The sequence below is a fragment of the Schistocerca cancellata genome, chromosome 2, assembly GCF_023864275.1.
Source record: "Schistocerca cancellata isolate TAMUIC-IGC-003103 chromosome 2, iqSchCanc2.1, whole genome shotgun sequence".
Classification (NCBI taxonomy): domain Eukaryota; kingdom Metazoa; phylum Arthropoda; class Insecta; order Orthoptera; family Acrididae; genus Schistocerca; species Schistocerca cancellata.
This window is the reverse complement of record NC_064627.1, coordinates 496,072,830-496,092,853: the sequence shown is the minus strand read 5'-3', so window position 1 is coordinate 496,092,853 and position 20,024 is coordinate 496,072,830. Positions and strand designations below refer to the sequence as shown.

The 20,024-nt window shown below is 38.7% G+C and overlaps 1 protein-coding gene across 1 annotated transcript in view; it reads left to right on the top strand.

The window, feature by feature from the left end:
• The window catches only part of LOC126162033 (ankyrin repeat domain-containing protein 6), a 688,216-nt gene that overhangs the window by 630,504 nt on the left and 37,688 nt on the right, over window positions 1-20,024 (top strand). Inside the window, exons 6-11 of the mRNA XM_049918259.1 lie at window positions 322-522; window positions 2,641-2,739; window positions 4,865-4,963; window positions 5,083-5,289; window positions 7,198-7,377; window positions 19,336-19,678. Coding sequence (XP_049774216.1) covers window positions 322-522; window positions 2,641-2,739; window positions 4,865-4,963; window positions 5,083-5,289; window positions 7,198-7,377; window positions 19,336-19,678 — 1,129 coding nt within the window. The remainder of the gene's footprint in view (window positions 1-321; window positions 523-2,640; window positions 2,740-4,864; window positions 4,964-5,082; window positions 5,290-7,197; window positions 7,378-19,335; window positions 19,679-20,024) is intronic.

The window sequence follows — 20,024 nt, the reverse complement described above, 5'->3', positions numbered from 1 at the left end:
TGCAGCTAATCAGGCTACAAGACCATCTACATGAGCTAGACAACACAGACAAGTGACTGAAATGTATCCAGTGTTGAAAAGAGCTTGTAATGCTCCAAAATTATTTGCCATTTTGAGATTTATTTTTCATGCTGCTTTATTCTCCAAAAGTTAAATGAGAAACCTGGAAACAGATATATGTAAAAATATAAACACTTTCACTAAAATTTTCTTTGAGGAAGAGGGAGATCATGAGCCTGTTGACCTCCTCCTCCACCCTTCTTGTTGTATCCATACCTGTTGAGAGAGCTACGGAAAGTGATATGTTTTATGCTTTTTCAGCATGGCAACACAGCTTTACATGAAGCTAGCTGGAAAGGCTACAGCCGTACTGTAGCAGCACTGGCTCGATGTCGTGGAGTCAATCTTCATCTAAAAAACTGTGGTGGATTTGCTGCTCTCCACCTCTGTTGTCAAAATGGGCATAATCAAAGTTGTCGTGAGTTGCTTTTAGCAGGCTGCAACCCTGACCTTCAAAATAATGTAAGTAATGCTTTCTGCCATGAATGTAATAATGTAAAATGTCTTACCTTTCAAAGATATATTAAACATAATTAAATATAAATTTATCATAGGCTCATTCATTCACTGCAGTCATTCAAACTAGGTGCTATTGCTTGTAGTATAATGTCTGCAACACAACATAATGTCTGTAGCACAACAGTTCAAATTTATTTGAGTTTATTCAGATAACAATATCTGTTGTGTCTCTCTTCTTTCTTTTATATTGTTTGCAGAATCTTCTAAATTTAGTCTTCATCGTTCAGAGCTTTTTTCATTATTCAGTGTACCTTGTTACAAAATTCACTGTTTTATATTACCTTGATTATCAAGTAATTGTTGGCATTGAAGTATCAAACTTAATGAGTCATTCTTGTGATTGGTGAAACACTTGCAACCATTACATTCACATTCCTATATTAAAAACACTTCCTATTTTCTGGGCCATCTGATATGTGTTTCTACCTCCCTCTTATGCCTCACATGGCAACCTATCACTGGTACTGCTGCCCTCTAGACAAACATTCCCATTGTGCCTAGTCCATCTTGCACAAGCAGCCATAAAAATCAGTATGACCCTCTCTTGTAAGTTAATGTGTTCTCCACCAGAAGGAAGGCCATGTGCATGACAGCCCTTGGCATATACTAGCCAATACGCAACTTCACACATGAAAGCTCGGTCTTAAGCATGTATTTGATTCCCACCACACACATGATCTCAAATTATCAGTAATTACTCATGTTATTGGCTACCTGCTGTTCACTTCTGTACCCAGTCACTGCATACCTTTTTGTACATTATTTCTTTTTGTTTACATTGTGTGAATTTCTCTACTATTAGCCACTTAATTTTCCTATGTTGCTTTCTATTTTCATGTAATTCTTGCTTCTGTTACAAAAGAGTTCTTCAACACCTATTACTTGGCAGCTATCCTCTTGATCACCTATAACACCCCAGGCTCCAAATATCCCATCTACAGCTTTTGACCTATCCTATGTATCAGTTACAGTGTTTCAGGTTTTAAAATTTATCTGTTGTTTACAAGTTGTCATTGATTTCCCCTTAATGAGACATGAGTGACTTCTTTTTTTTCTGATTAGTCTTGCTTCCTTCAACCATTACCTCTTTTTTACTATTGAAGGAACCATTGCCTTTAAAAGTTTACAGTTTTGTTTGGATAATATAGAGGGTGATCAGGTACAGTCTGAAAAGCTTGTAAGTGTGTTGCAGGGCAGGTTGTGCTGAGAAATGTTTCTCAAGAAAAAATTCAATACAGTGTGCCATTTCTGAATAAATGAGCATTGAAGTTACCCATCAGGTCACTGCATGCAGAAATTCAAGTGGCCAGCCAGATACAATTAGTGTCCATTGTTCTTACACTGAATAACACATGAGATTGCTCAGCCTTTGGCTTGGGTTCGATCCTTACTGCAATCCCATATCCAATTTTTATATTGGCCTCTTGTTTGGTTTTAGGAAATCAAACTAAGAACACATTCTATGACACTGCCTCTGGTGTGCCATTTGAATTTGTGTGTGCAATGGCCTGATTGACTAACTTCAATGTCAGTTAACTCAGAAGCAGTGCAACATATCAAATTTTTTTCTTAAAAATTATTTCACAGCCCAACCTATTCTGTGACACTCTTACAAACTCTTCAGTCTGTTTCTGATCACCCTGTATGTGTGTTCATCTTTGTTGCCTTTTGATAAGTCCAAGTCAATTGTATGAGTATCTTTATTTGACTGAAATCCAGTTTGATGATCATTTCCCAATTATATATTTGTATCATTTTGTCATTTTGTATCACTTGCTGTGCAGGTATTGCTCCTTGCCAGGTAGTACAGGATCTTCTCTTTTATGGATTATGGCATAGCATTCACATTAATCCAAAATTAGTTTCAGACAGTTAAATAACTATTGATGATTCACTCTGCACCTTCACGCACTTGGAAGCAGTCAAAAACTTCATAGTAGAAAGTCCCCTTTTGTTTATATTTATTGCATTTTTGCCAATGTATATAACCATTTCTTGTAACATTAAGCAATTTTTTTAAAAATTTCAAATACATGTCTGCACGCTGTTCTGTTTCCGCAGTATGGTGATACACCACTTCACACAAGTGCCAGGTACGGACATGCTGGAGTAACAAGAATTCTTATTAGTGCCCAGTGCCATGTTTCAGATCAAAACAAGGTAAGTTGCAGCTATTATGGCTGTTCCTATTGCTGGCATTGCTGTATTTGGTGTACCACTTTAATTACATAAAAACTTTTTATGGGTAATTGTGGTACAATGACCAGTTGCCAAAAAAATTAAATTCTGCTTGCTTTGCACTTAAAAATATCATGAGTGTGACAATGTGCATACAGAAATACCAAACCAATTCTTTCCCTTGTCCTCCTCCAAATGAGCTTGTGCTCTGTCTCAAATTGTCTGTTCTTTCTCACTCTATCCTACCTTCATTTTCCACACGTCTCCAAATTTCGTAATTTTGGCATACAAATATTTCACAGGCTGCAAATGGATACAAGGCATGAAATGGCTACTCATCTAAAACAAAGTAAGCTACAGACATACTTTATTAACATCTTCATCCACATTTTGTTTAACTTTATGAAGTCTGAAACAGTACATACTTGCTAACGACAACCTGGCTTACTTAAGAAACTGAATTGTATCTTATCCATTAATTAGCTGAGCTGCTAAAATATAAGAGTATTAATAATTGTCAGTATGTATTATTAACAGGGTAACTCTGACAGAAATGTAATCATTTAGCAAAGGCAGTCATTGGCCACATATCTCATTACTAGTTATACATTTCAAAAATATCTGCCTCCACAAGGAAGGTCATTGATGCATAATTGGATGCTCACACTAAACACAGAGACAGACCATCTCCAAAGTTAAGCATTCAGCAGGTCAACATGTCAACTTAGAGACCATATAACAATACGTATGTGGGCTGCAGGGCAGTAGTTTATTTTCCAATTCAAGAAGGGCAATGACATCTGAGCACCCAGAACAAGTTGAATCTTTTCTGGTGTCATACAGAAGCCACCACTCCAAGTAATTACCTATGCTAATCACACTTCACAGACAACAGAACTTGGCATTAGCAGAACGACACCACTATTCCATAGTCAAAACATTACTAGAGGTACAGCAGTTATTTATAGAAGCACACTTTTAAACATATAAGATGAAGAAATTCCCCTTAAGTGCAAGATAGAGTCCAGTAGTTATACCTTTGCAAGAAAAATATGAGGGGCACTCAATAAGTAATGTAACACTTTTTTTCGGTTGAAAAAATACTGAATTTGCTGTGGGATATTGTGGAATATTCCTGCTTCAGCCCCTCTAGTTTCATGAAGTTCCAATAGGTGGCGGCACTAAACTTATCCTTCAAAATGGCACCTGTAACAGAGGTGTGTTCCAACAGAAAGCTGCCTTTGAGTTTCTTTTGGCAGAAAACCAGAGCATCACAAACATTCATATGTGCTTGCTGAATGTCTATGCAGATGTGGCAATGAACAAAAGCACTGGGAGGTGTTGGGTGAGGCGTTTGTCATCACAACAAGGTTGCGCAAACCTGTCCGATCTCCTATGTGCTGGACAGACACACACAGCTGAGACTCCTGCAATTGTCCCAATTTCCATCTGTTTGGCCCAACAAAGGATCTTCTCTGTGGGGAACAGTCCCTGGAGAATGGGGAGGTTATTGATGCAGCAAGATGTTGGTTCTGATGTCGACCAGACCTACAGGCAGAAAATGTGCTCCTGTTTCTTTGCAATGACACTGGGGACAGTGTTACCACATGAAGCCAGAGTAATTCGATGCATGTATTATTTGTTGGTGCACATTTGGTTCAGAGGACTCCTGGTGTCAGTCATATAGTGCACATCTGGATTGTTATTGAGAGGGGGCTATGTGTGTACCTTGAGCTTTGTTGCTATCAACTACTGTGAATCTGAGCGGATACTGAATGTTAACGAATCGCCATGGCTCCCATTCCTTTTAATTTCTCATGAGGTGCATGTCCAATAAGTCAGTGCCAACAAGCACAGTAAAACAAGTGCAAAATACAACTAGAAGTTACTGCACTTCAGTTGCTCACTAGCATGTATTAACATACATATTGAAACTAGTCACATTTATCTTCGAAACTATTGTTAACTATTATGTAGACAACAACAAAACATATTTGCATTCCTTAATTAAAATTTTCTTTGAAATTTCAAAGCAATTATTATGTTAAGACCATCACCCATATTGAGTTGTTAAGAAATCATATGAATTTTGACATGTTATTTGCAGAATGGTGACACTGCATTGCACATTGCTGCAGCTATGGGTCGCAGAAAACTTACAAGAATATTGTTGGAGGCTGGTTGTGACAAAAGTCTTAAAAATAAGGTATAATGTCAATAAAATAAATTTTAATCATTTTTATCCATGGATCATATTATAATGCAAAAGATTTTTCCTTGTCATTCACATATTTGTATTAAGTCTTATTGGCAAATTTGTTTCAGCAAAATGAGACAGCAAGAGATATTGCTTTACGGAAAGATCTAAATGAAATTCTCTCTATTCTGGACAACTGCCCAGTATCAAGGGCGAAGTCAAAGTACACAAAGACTGTCCGTGAGAAGGAAATAAAGAATGAGAAGAAACGGGAAAAGAACGAGAGTGGGACAAGTAGTAAAGATAGCAGCACCCGTCACAAAGATAAGAAGAAGGTTCGTTAATATCTGTTATTTCAAGCTTATTATTGCATCAAACTGATAATTGGTATTTAAATGTGCAAGCAGGATGTAAAAAGCAAGTTGATTTATTGCTTTTGAACAAAATTGTAATCTATGTTCATTCTTACGAGAAGGATGACATTTTGGGTTCCAGAGGTTTTTTTTTTTTTTTTTTTTTTTTTTTTTAAAAAAAAAAGACTGAGAGTACTATTTATATGGATACTTATCCAATGTTGCAGGTGTTAGATAATAAAAAATGTAACAGCCTTTTTATTTATTATCCATACTGGATCTTGTGAACACCACAGCAGTTACTGATTGTTGGTGAATAGTGCAACAAGCTACAAACTGTTTATTTACATTTATCAACAGTTGCAATTTTTTATGGATGAAATTTTCATTCATCAATAATATTTGTCCTTTGGATTACTGGTAGTTTTGGAAAACATAATCTTAATAGATATTCCACTTGTTAATGTTCTACGTCACAGTTTTCTGCGGTAACTAATCATTTAAAAAGAAAGCAACTATTGCATGAAAGTAAACAGTGGGAATAACTTTTGATATTCATCCACAATTGTATAGTACTTAGCAAGATAGATATTTGCTAATGAAATTTGTCATAAATAGTCCATCAGAAATTGAGAAGAAGAATAATATCCACTGCTACTATATTAGAAGAAAAAAATACAATTTGTCTCATCATTAAGACTGTCAGTGGCTGACAAAATGATTGAATATGCAACCACAAAAATCTGTGATTATTTGCCCAATAACAAAGTTTGCATGTAGTTCACAAAACATATTTTCAGTTTAAACTGAAATTGCTTACTCTGGACTATCATTCCCATCTGTAGATAAATTCTTAATTAAAACTAGCAGCTTGTTTAACATGGAAGAAAATTGTGTTACATTGTTGCAGATTTTGAGTATGTTTCACTAGTAGCATGAGTAATATATTCACTTTTATTAAATATAAGCCACTGTGCTTTTATTTATTTTTTGCTTTGTCTTGGGTTATCAATTATCTAACTGGGTATATGTGAGTTACCATGATTTCCTCTCCTATGCTTCTATCTTCATCTAAAAGTAGGACATACACCCAACACCTTCAGTTATTTTGTTTAATATATTCCAGTCTCTGTCTTCCTCTACAATTTTCAACCTCTCCAGCTCCCTCAAGTACCATGGAAGTTGTTCCCACCCTTGGATGTCTTAACACATGTCAAACCTCCTGTCCCTTCTTCCTTTCCTCACTGATTCTGTAAAGAACCTAATTTCTTATCTTATCCATCCACTGAATATGTAGCACACTTCTGTAAACCTTACCTCAAACATTCTGATTCCTTCTTTTCTGGTTTTCACAGAGACCATATTACCTTCTGAATCATGTTAAGCTCCTGACACGTATTCTCTGAACCTTTTTCTCTCAATATTCCTTTCTCTGATACTAGCAGGCTCCTTTTGCTCTCTTTGGCTGTGTTAGTTTGCTTTTTATCTCCTATTAGCTTCATCTCCCTTGTGTTATTTTTTTCCAAGATAGCAGATGTCCTTCACTTTATCTACTATGTGGTCCTCAATTTTTATGTTAAGCTATCACTAATCCCATTTCTGCCCCTTGTCATTATCCTCATCTTTTGTTGATTTACTCTCAGTCCATATTCTGGGCTCATTAGACTGTTGATCTGAGTCAACAGTTCCTGTAATTGTTCTTCATATTAATTGAAGATATCAATGTCATCAGTGAAGCTTGTCATTGATTTCCTTTCACCCTGAATTTTAATTCCACTCCTAAACCTTTCCTTCATTCCTTCTTATATCTAATCATAATTTAGTCAACTTGTGTTTTAAAGGATAAATTGTTACTTGTATCAACAGTAACAAATTTTGTTTTTTTTCCAGCACAAAAACACCCATAAGGTGCACTTTGAAAGGCCAACAGGCAAGCAGTGGTCACCTTACGGATGTCATTACTTTCCAGATCCTAAAGCATTTCCACAACCAAATCTGGATTCCTTACCACAAGAGCCTCTGAAAAAGGGTGAACAATATTATCTAGATTTAGCTGGAAACATTCGAAAGGTAAGAAAACAAATCATCAAAGGTCTCCAGTTCCTATATCGTACCATAATAGGATGCTTGTTTTAACTTGAGATAACCAATATATCAAAAATGTTGAGTGTACAAAAAAAAAAAAAAAAAAAAAAAAAAAAAAATATTCTGGATGAAAGGGAGCATCTGTCTGTGCTACAACTGGATATCTCCTAACCACCCGTCTTGCATCGGCAGGTCTATGTTGTATTTTCAAATGGGAACTCCGCCCCTCCCCCACATTTTTATTGCATATTCAGATTCTATGCCAAAAAATACTTATGGTTTACTCAAACCATTGTTTCCCTTTTGTGATAGTTGGTACTGTAACCAGCAAATATCCAGAGAACCTGTTTGTTGTTGCAATTAAGAACCAACACACTTGATTCTACATTTAATTTAGGATGTAAATATAAAACTTGGTGTTTCAGTGGCTAATACTGATTTTGAAACATTGCTTGAGTGTTGCAAATGTGATTGTGCAGAGGATAGGGAGAACAGAGGTAGTAATGGGATGGTTGTGTCTGATGGTCAGCAACGCAGGTAAGGCATGAGTCACACTGGACTGTGCATGTTCAGAACAGACTAGGCATCAGTGGAGGTTGTTTACAAGTAGTGCACACTTCTTATTTGCATTCAGAGGCCAAGGTCAATGTGCAATGAAAGACCTAACAGAGTTCCAAAGAGAGCAGATTGTGGGGGCCCGATTAGCGGGAGCATCAGTAACCAAGATAGCCAACTTACTGAATGTTTCAAGATCAGCTGCTTCAACAGTCATGACAGCCCAGACAAAATTTGGAAAGACATCATCACATAAATGTGATAGTGGATGCAAATCAAAACTAAATGACAGAGATTGTTGTGTGCTAACATGAATTGTGTCAAAACAACACAAAACTACGGTGACTAAAGTGATTGCAGAGCTCAATAGCCAACTTTGGGACCCCGTATCTATCAAGACCATCCGCTGAGAACTCCATAAAGCAAATATTCGTGGATGAGCTGCTATATCAAAACCATTAGTGACAACAACCAATGCAAAGGAGCATAAAGTAGGATGTCAGGAGCATAAATCCTGGACAGCATCAGTGGAAACACATCATATGGTCCAACAAGCCAACATTTTCATTATTTCCGACATCTGGCTGGGTTTATGTCTGGAGAATGCCAAGAGAAGCCTACAATTTTGACTGCTTGATTCCAACAGTTAAGCATGGAGCTGGAAGTGTGATGGTGTGGGTATTCATATCTGCTGGTCCCATCATTACTCTCAAAGGCCATGTTACATGTTACAGCCAACAATTACATGAACATGTTAGGTGATCAGGTGGACCCCATGATTCAAATGTTGTTCCCCAACATGATACCATATTTCAGGTCGATAATGCACCCATTCATATAGTCAGGACAGTACAAGCATGGAATGACGAGCATACAACTGAACTGTAGTCTCTTACCCGGCCAGCACTTGAACATTATCAAACTCTCGTGGGCAGTATTGGAGCACAGACTCCGGAGTAGATTTCTGCCTCCCTCATCACTACAGGATTTAGAAGAGGTTCTGATCGAAGAGTGGCATATTATCCCACTGGAGACTATACAGTCATTATATGCCAGTATTCCAAGAAGAATTACAGCTGTGTTATGGGAAAATGGGTGTCCAACCCATTATTAACAAACCATTCCCAAGTAAGTACAGGTGTTCACTTCATTTTGTCTATCCCTTGTACAGTAAACATAATATGACTAGACATTGACATTTGTGGCAAGCAAGCTACTCATATGGCAATGTAGTTTTCTGTTCTGTGGTTGTAGTGAGTGATCAGACAAAGAATGCTTGATTTTAGTGGCCATCCTGAAATACTGCCGTCAGGGTGACTGATTTTGGCATGTGTTTCCATCCAGCTGCCATAAATATTGTGCTGGCTACTATGCGGCTACCGACAGAATACAAATCACAACCATTTTAATCAGGTCAAATATCCATGAAATGAGTGACAAATGGTGAGGCAACAAGACTCCCCAATATCAAGCATCCCAATGGGAACAGACCTGGATCATGCTTAAGATAGTTTCTAACAAGATATTGAAACAGCTACCTATATTGTACTGTACAATCAAATTTGCAATACTAAAGTACATTTTGGTTCATGGTGTGGGTTCCTGTAGTCATGTCCTAGTTCATGAACCATGGGCAACGTATGAGTGGCCAAGTAAGTGGTCCCGACAGTCGGGATACCAGTTACTTTGGAATAAGGCTGTGCATCTCGGACATATTCTGAGTCGTGGTCACCTTTGTGCTCATACGGCAAAGACTACCAAATCCACCGGTTAGTCCCTCAGCCGTTAGGGGTAAAACCCAATAGGACTCGGGGCAAGTAAGGCTAGCAACCTGCTTCCCTGGTACTTTAAATATGATGCTGGCAATAATCAGAGCAAAATGCCTCGGACCTTTGGAGGTGACGGAGTCCCACCTCTAACTGACAAACCAGGGACTCCTAAGATACGACTTGGCAAACAAATGGTAATGAGATGGGGAGCTATTAATATCAATGGGGGCTACTCTGGGAAGAAGGTAGAGCTGGCAGAGGCTGCAAGTAAGATGGGGCTGGACGTTTTAGCTGTTAGTGACATTCGGGTAAGGGGTGAGGAAGAAGAGGAAGTGGGAGAATACAAGGTATACCTGTCAGGATTCAAAGCAGGAATAGCACAATGGGGTGTAGGGCTTTACATCAGGAAAGAAATGGAACCCAGCGTAGTTGCAAAAAGGTATGTAAACGAACGACTGATGTGGATAGATTTGACAGTGTCTAGCAAGAAAATTAGGATTGTGTCAGTATATTCGCATTGTGAAGGGACAGATCAAGATAAGATGGATAGTTTTTATGAGGCACTCAGTGATGTAGTTGTTAGAGTAAAGGACAAGGACAGTGTTCTGCTCATGGGTGATTTTAACGCCAGGATTGGAAATCGAACAGAAGGGTATGAAAAGGTTATGGGTAAATTTGGAGAGGATATGGAGGCCAACAGGAACGGGAAACAACTCTTGGATTTCTGTGCCAGTATGGGCTTAGTAATCACAAACTCCTTTTTTAAACATAAGAACATTCACCGGTATACTTGGGAAGGCAGGGGAACCAGATCTGTCATTGACTATATAATAACAGATCAGGAATTCAGGAAGGCTGTGAGGGACACACGTGTATTCAGGGGATTCTTTGATGACACTGATCATTATTTAATCTGCAGTGAAATTGGGATTATGAGGCCGAAAGTGCAGGAGGTCAGGTCCATATGTAGGAGGATAAGAGTGGAGAAACTTCAGGATAAGGAAATCAGGCACAAGTACATAACAGCGATCTCAGAAAGGTACCAGTTAGTTGAATGTAGTCAATTACAGTCATTGGAAAAGGAATGGACAAGGTACAGGGACACACTACTAGAAGTGGCTAAAGAATGTCTTGGAACAGTAGTGTGTAAAAGTAGGATGAAGCAAACAGCTTGGTGGAATGATACAGTCAAGGCAGCCTGTAAAAGGAAAAAGAAGGCGTATCAAAAATGGCTACATACTAGAACTCAGGTAGACAGAGAAAGTTATGTTGAAGAAAGAAACAAAGCCAAACAGATAATTGCAGCATCCAAGAAGAAATTGTGGGAAGACTTTGGAAACAGGTTGGAGACTATGGGTCAAGCTGCTGGAAAACCATTCTGGAGTGTAATTAGCAGTCTTCGAAAGGGAGGTAAGAAGGAAATGACAAGTATTTTGGACAGGTCAGGAAAACTGCTGGTGAATCCTGTGGATGCCTTGGGCAGATGGAGGGAATATTTTGAAGAGTTGCTCAATGTAGGTGAAAATGCGATCAGTAATGTTTCAGATTTCGAGGTAGAATGGGATAGGAATGATGATGGAAATAGGATCACATTTGAGGAAGTGGAAAAAATGGTCAATAGATTGCAGTGCAATAAAGCGGCTGGGGTGGATGAAATTAAGTTGGAACTCATCAAATACAGTGGAATGTCAGGTCTTAAATGGCTACACAGGATAATTGAAATGGCCTGGGAGTCGGGACAGGTTCCATCAGACTGGACAAAAGCAGTAAAATCTTTAAACATGGAAACAGAAAAGATTGTAACAACTACAGAGGTATCTCTTTAATCAGTGTTGTGGGTAAAATCTTCGCAGGTATTGTTGAAAGGAAAGTGCGAGTATTAGTTGAGGACCAATTGGATGAAAATCAGTGTGGGTTTAGGCCTCTTAGAGGTTGTCACGACCAGATCTTTAGCTTACGGCAAATAATGGAGAAGTGTTATGAGTGGAACAGGGAATTGTATCTATGCTTTATAGATCTAGAAAAGGCATACGACCGGGTTCCTAGGAGGAAGTTATTGTCTGTTCTACAAGATTATGGAATAGGAGGCAAACTTTTGCAAGCAATTAAAGGTCTTTACATGGATAGTCGGGCAGCAGTTAGAGTTGACGGTAAATTGAGTTTATGGTTCAGAGTAGTTTCAGGGGTAAGACAAGGCTGCAACCTGTCTCCACTGTTGTTCATATTATTTATGGATCATATGTTGAAAACAATAGACTGGCTGGGTGAGATTAAGATATGTGAACACAAAATAAGCAGTCTTGCATATGCGGATGACTTAGTTGTGATGGCAGATTCGATTGAAAGTTTGCAAAGTAATATTTCAGAGCTAGTTCAGAAATGTAAGGACTATGGTATGAAGATTAGCATCTCCAAAACGAAAGTAATGTCAGTGGGAAAGAAATATAAATGGATTGAGTGCCAAATAGGAGGAACAAAGTTAGAACAGGTGGACGGTTTCAAGTATTTAGGATGCATATTCTCACAGGATGGCAACATAGTGAAAGAATTGGAAGCGAGGTGTAGCAAAGCTAATGCAGTGAGCGCTCAGCTACGATCTACTCTCTTCTGCAAGAAGGAAGTCAGTACCAAGACTAAGTTATCTGTGCACCGTTCAATCTTTCGACCAACTTTGTTGTATGGGAGCGAAAGCTGGGTGGATTCAGGTTACCTTATCAACAAGGTAGCTAGGATGATTGCAGGTACTAGTAGATGGGAACAATGGCAGGAGGGTGTCCGCAATGAGGAAATCAAAGAAAAACTGGGAATGAACTCTATAGATGTAGCAGTCAGGGCGAACAGGCTTAGATGGTGGGGTCATGTTACACGCATGAGAGAAGCAAGGTTACCCAAGAGACTCATGGATTCAGCAGTAGAGGGTAGGAGGAGTAGGGGCAGACTGAGGAGAAGGTACCTGGATTCGGTTAAGAATGATTTTGAAGTAATAGGTTTAACATCAGAAGAGGCACCAATGTTAGCACTGAATAGGGGATCATGGAGGAACTCTATAAGGGGGGCTATGCTCCAGACTGAACGCTGAAAGGCATAATCAGTCTTAAATGATGATGATGATGAAGTACATTTTGAACATAAATATCAATTATTAGAACATTAGAACATTCAATATTTGTCAGTTACAGTACCACCTACCATGAATGTAAACACAGGTCTGAGGTAACTGTGCGTATTTTCTGGCTTAGAAGCTGGATATGCAATAAAAATATTGGGGGGGGGGGGGGGGGGGGCGAGCAGGTTCCCATCTTAAAATACAAGGTTGAACCTGCCCACAGAGGAGGAGTGGTATTAGGAGGTGTCCAATTGCAGCTCAGATGGATGTCCCCTTTACTAATATTAATTTCTCACGTAGAGCATTGTTTTCATATGATGGATCATTTTTGTGATATTTAGATGCCTCAAGTTAAAAGAAACACCATGTATATATTGCCATACTTATACTTTATGGGAATGAGGGAGAGAGGAGGAGAGATGGAGTGCCTCATATTGTAAAAAAGCCTATCACTGTATTAATTGGTGCAACAAACCCCAATAAAGCTGCATAGATTGCGACTTTTGATTCACTTGAGAAATATTCCTGTCCACTGCCCCACATTATCTTTTTGGCTACATTTGATGCCACCAGCCTCTAAAAAATGAACAGTTTGAAGGCAGAGTGAAAATTCCTTGGTTGGCACAGAAATTGTGGTGACATCAATCAAGTTTTGTTTTTGTGATGATGATACATACTGCATAACAATATAAATGAATGTCAAATTAATCTTTGAAGCTTTTTTTCTTTATATGGATTCTTGAAGAAGTTACATTGTGAGTGTACATTTTTCCTTTCAAATTGATAAACTCATGTACCATATCATTACGAAATGAACATGATTTGGACAGTCAGAAATTTGTCTGAAGTTGGTGAAGGTTTTTTAAAACACACACACGAGTAACTCATAACACTGTCTTCATTACAAATGGGCTTTAAACTGCACCTCCTACTTCAATGTAGAGCCTACATCTGTGGTGCTGAGGCTCATGCACATGAGCCAATAGGTGCGGGTATCTTTAAAGTACTTCAGTCACTCCATGGACTCGAGCAACAAGGTCCTCCACTGGTGTTGCAGGTGTGCCATACACCATACTCTTCATACTACCCCACATAAAATAGCTGAGAGGTGTCAGATCTAGAGACTCTGCTGGCCATGGAACTGGCCCACCTCTACTGATACACCAATCGGGATATGCGACGTGGAGGTCATTCAGCAATTCGACATCAAAGTGTGCTGCAGCTCCATCATGTTGCAGTCTCACATCCATCTGAACATTTTGGGGCACTACATGCAATAGGGCAGGCAAAACTTCTCTAATAAATGTGAGGTAGGTTGGTCCTGTTAGTGTGTTTGGCAGTAGATATGGCCCAATGACATAGCCATTAATTATGCCAACCCGGATGTTGATACAAATCCTGTGTTGGTGATTTTTAATCATCTATGTAAGTGGATTTTCATATGCCAAAAATGTACATGTTGTGTATGTTTAATATGTTGCCTCTAGTAAATGTGCATTCATCCATGAATAACATCAAGCTCAGGAATTGTGGCTGAGGTATGCCTTGTTGTAAATACTACCACGCAAACTGTACCCATTGTGGGCAGTCCTCCTCCCGTAATGCTTGGACCCTGTGCAGATGATACGGATGGAACCAGGGTTCATGGACAAGATGGCACATGGTTCTTTTATCCATGTGCAGCACGTGTGCCACCTGCCGAGTGTTGGTGGCTGGGTCCTCTTTGAAAGCTGTCAGCACTTCCTCCTCCAACCATAGTCTTTGAGCTGAGCATGGATGAACCACATCATGTTTTGGCACTTATCAAAGGCAAACAGTAGACTGGGGATAGTATTTGCAAGTACCAAGAACCAAATGCTACTGAACAAACACATTTCATGCAGAAAATACTTACATCCTACTTTATGGCTTCTCTGGGGCATCTCTCGATGGGCGTGAATGTAGGTATATGTGTTTGGAAAATGTTCCACATACAGTCTTGCAGCAGCTCTCTCATTGCAATCCACTTTTCCATATGAAAGCACAATGTTGGCGATTTCCACAGCTGTGTACTGATACATGTCACACAGCTGTTAACAGTGTTACTGCAGTGGAAGATCACATAATGTTTGCACTAGGATGTCACAAGGGCCATATGGAGGAATGTAGTGCATGCACAGAAATGTTATTAGGCTCAGGTGGTCCAAGTAGTACAAAGCTGGCTAAAGGATTGCATATCTTCCATATTACAACACCACAAATAATCGGAACAAACTGTCAGAACCATTCATTCTCAGGCTTTAACACTCTCCTGTGCACAAGCCATTCATTTCCAAATATGGGTTTCTTCTTGAAAACCAATCAGTTCAATCAGTTTGCCTCGCTGTACAACATACTAAACTTTTTTTTTTTTGGGGGGGGGGGGGGGGCAGCATGCATGTATATACGTTTTAAAAACCCTATAGCAATGTAGATGATGCTGAGCCAAGTAATTTAATACATGAGACAAGGGGCCACAAATGTCAGGAAATACCCCAAAAGTGGATGACAACTTTGTAACACATAACGTCACCAGATGTACTTCACTGCATGTGGAGCAGTGTAGCCTATCAGTTTGTCACCGTTGACCATCCCAACCCAAGAAGGCTCTAGGCCTACATTTGCAACTTTCAAGCATGGGGCTCAGGGTTTGAGTTTTCTGTCTGGCAGGTAGTATTTTTTTGCATTGCATTAGACAGTTACGTGCTTACATTGAGGTAAGATCAATTATTTTATATACTGGTCTTGTGGTTTCCATTGGTTAGTTGCAAAGTTTAGCACAACAAATACGTACTGTATTGCATCACAAATAAGTAAGTATAAGCTTCTGAAGTGCACCACTACCTGTAAATGACCTAAGTGTTTTTTACTAAATAAAGTCTGTAAACAAAAAAGGGGGACAAAAGGGAAGAAATAAAAAATTAGAACAGCTTTTGCTTGGATACAGGGGGGCCAATAATAAAGTAACTTCTAAGTTTATGATAGATCACAATTACAAAAGAGTATTGAAAAATAGAAGCAACGAAACTGGTGTTCTACTGTTTTAAGTGTGGAACGTCAGATCCCTTAATCAGGCGGGTAGGTTAGAAAATTTAAAAAGGGAAAGGGATAGTTTAAAATTAGATATATTGGAAGTAAGTGAAGTTTGGTGGCAGGAGGAACAGGACTTCTGGTCAGGTGACTATAGGGTTATAAATACAATATCAAACAGGGGTAATGCAGGACTAGGTTTAATAATAAATAAAAAAATAAGAACTTGGATAAGCTACTATGAACAGCACAGTGAATGCATTATAGTAGCCAAGATTGATACAAAGTGCACACACACACACACACACACACACACACACACACACACACACACACACACACACACACACACACACCCCACGGTATTGCGAGTTTACAAGCCAACTAGCTCCGCAGATGATGAAGAGATAAAATGATGAGATAAAATAAATTATTCAGATACTTAAAGGGAATGAAAATGTAATAGGAATGGGGGACTGGAGAAATTCGATAGTAGGAAAAGGAAGAGAAGGAAAAATAGTATGTGCATATCGGCTGGGGGAAAGGAATGCAAGAAGATGCCACCTGGTAGAATTTTGCACAGAGCATAATTTAATCATCACTAACATTTGGTTTAAGAATTTTGAAAGAAGACTGTATATATAGAAGAGACCTGGAGATATCAGAATGTTTCAGATTGTTTATATAATGATAAGACAGAGATTTTGGAATTAGATTTTAAATTTTACAACATTTTCAGGGGCAGATGTGGACTCTGACCACAATTTATTGGTTATGAACTGTAGATTAAAACTGATAAAACTGAAAAAATGTAGGAATTTGAGGAGATGGGACTGGATAAACTGAAAGAACCAGGGTTTGCAGAGAGATTAAGAGGAAGCATCAGGGAACAATTGACGATAACAAGGTAAAGGAATACAGTAGAAGAAGAATGAGTAGCTTTGAGAGATGAAATAGTGAAGACAGCAGAGGATCAAGTAGCCTAAAATACAAGGCTTATTACAAACCCTTGGGTAACACAAGAGATACTGAATTTCATTGATGAAAGGAGAAAATATAAAAATGCAATAAATGAAGCAGGTGAATGGGAATACAAATGTCTATAAAATGAGATTGACAGGAAGTGCAAAATGGCTAATCAGTAATGGCTAGAGGACAAATGTAAGGATTTAGAAGCACATATCACTAGAGGAAAGGTAGATGCCACCTACAGGAAAATTAAACAGACCTTTGAAGAAAAGAGACCCACCTGTATGAATATCAAGAGCTCAGATGGAAAACCAGTCTTAAGCAAAGAACAGAAAGGAGAAAGGTGGAAGGAGAGTGTAGAGGCTCTATAAAAGGATATGTACTTGAGAGTAATGTTATGGAAATGGAAGAGGATGTAGATGAAGATGAGATGGGAGATAAGATACTGTATGAAGAATTTGACAGAGCACTGAAAGACCTAAGTCAAAACAAGGCCCCAGGAGTAGACAACATTTCCTTAGAGCTACTGGTAGCCTTTGGAGAGCCAAACATAACAAAATTCTTCCATGTAGTGAGCAAGATGTGTGAGACAGACAAAATTCCCTCAGACTTCAAGAATAAAATAATAATTCCAATTACAAAGAAAGCAGGTACAAACAAGTGTGAAAATTACTGAACTATCAGTTTAATAAGTCATGGCTGCAAAATACTAACATGAATTCTTTACAGACAAATGGAAAATCTGATTGAAGCCGACCTCTGAGAATATCATTTTGGATTCTGGAGAAATGTAGGAACATGCAAGGCAGTACTGACCCTATGATTTGTCAAAGAAGACAGGTTAAGGAAAGGCAAATCTATTTATAGCATTTGTAGACTTAGAGAAAGCCTTTGACAATGTTGACTGGAACACTCTCTTTCAAATTCTGAAGGTAGCAGGAGTAAAATACAGAGAGCAAAATGCTTTTTACAGATTTTACAGAAACTAGATGGCAGTTGTACGAGTTGAGGGGCATGAAAGGGAAGCAGTGGTTTCTCTAACAAATTTGAGGTTTGCTAACGACATTGTGATTCTGTCAGAGACAGCAAAGGACTTGGAAGAGCAGCTAAATGGAATGGACAGTGTCTTGAAAAGAGGATATGAGAGGAACATGAACAAAAGCAAAGCAAGGATAATGGAATGTAGTCGAATTAAATCAGGAGATGCTGAGGGAATTAGATTAGAAAATGAGATGCAAAAAGTAGTAGATGAGTTTTGCTATTTGAAAAGCAAAATAACTGATGATGGTCAAAGTAGAGAGGATATAAAATGTGGACTGGCAATTGCAAGACAAACATTTCGGAAAAAAATAAATTTGTTAACATCGAGTATAGAATTAAGTGCCAGGAAGTGTTTTCTGAAGGTATTATATGGAGTGTAGACATGTATGGAAAAGAAACAAGGGTTATAAACAATTAAGACAAGAAGAGACTAGAAGCTTTTGAAATGTGGTGCTACAGGAGAATGCTGAAGATTAGATGGGTAGTTCACATAACTAATGAGGTGGTACTGAACAGAACTGAGGAGAAAAAAAAATTGTGGCACAACCTTGGTGAAGAAGGGATCCATTGGTAGGACACCTTCTGAGACATCACGGGATCACTAGTTTAGTACTGGAGGGAAGCAGGGGGGGGGGGGGGGGGGGTTTAGAAATAACAGAGGGAGACCAAGAGATGAATACAGTAAGCAGATTCAGAAGGATGTAGGATGGAGTAGTTACTTGGAGATGAAGACACTTGCACATGATAGAGTAACATGCTGAGCTGCATCAAACCAGTCTTCAGACTGAATACCACCACCACAACAACAACAACAACAACCACATTCGAGAACAGAATAGCCTAGCGGAACTATGTGCACCACTACCCCCTACTGGCAAGGGGAGGATCAACAAGCCCAATCGCCGCATGTGTAGTGATGTATGTCATCTGGTTATATCACATGTTTTACATTTATTATCCACTTTTGGGATATTTCCTGACATTTGCGGCCCCATCTGTCTTATATTAAATTACTCAACTCAGCCTCATCTATGTCACTTCAGGGGTATTTAAATGTTAATATTAAAATGAGAGAGGAGAGAAAGAATATCATAGGTCTACAGAGACTGTGGCTATGACATTCCATATTTTGCAATACATATACAAATTCAAATGTAACTATATTACTTTTTCTAGGATCCCGTGCCAATAGACATCCAGAGTAACATAATGTAATCGAAGCTAAGCCAACATTTTGGAAGAAGCTTCTTGAACATGCTTAACATGAATGTAGCATTTTCTGTTATCCACTAGGAGATTTAATTTTGCAGGATATCAGTCCATTATGACCAGTCTCTTCGATTCCCTGCCAAAAGTTGTCTGTGTGAAAGCAGCATTCATACACTTTAAAATATGTCTCTGTGATTATAATAGTTTTTGAAATTTCTGTTAATGCTGATATTTTCTCCATAACAGGGCCCAGTAGGCGTTGGATACACATGCTACTGTGCCCCATTTTTCCGGCACATGGAGGCCCGGCTGGACCGAGATAAACAGGAACTGAAAGAGCATATCGATCAGGCTCATGAACGACTCGATCGCAAAGTTTCAAGCTTGGAGCGCCGTACACAGGGCCGGTTATCTGAACTAACACGCTGTGTTGAAGATGGACATGCACTGTGCGAGTCACGACATCGTCAGCTTGAACAATGGCTTGCACGTTCTGGTCCAGGAAGACATTCAGAGCGCATGGTATCAGCAAGAACACCATCACCCAATATTGTAACTAGAGCTCGCAGCTTGGAGAATGTGTTGGATGGTATTTATTCTTCCTATTCACTTTATGTATTAAGAGTTTTCAAATATATAGTTATGTTAATTACATTATTTACCATAGCTCACAGCGTAAATCTAATGGAGTATTAGATATTTGTAAATGAAAAGTACAAAAATGTGAATGTTCTACAGTATTTGATGTTGAAATCTTTTGTATAGCTACAAGAGCTTCAATTTTAAAGGCATTCTCTAAAGATAAATGTAAACTAACAAACATAGTTAATCAACAAGTTAAATGGGTGTCTTTTCAACATTTCCAAAATAATGTTGCTTCTGTTGTACAACACTTGCTCATGCCACTACTGCTATTGACCTTATCACTCTCAGAA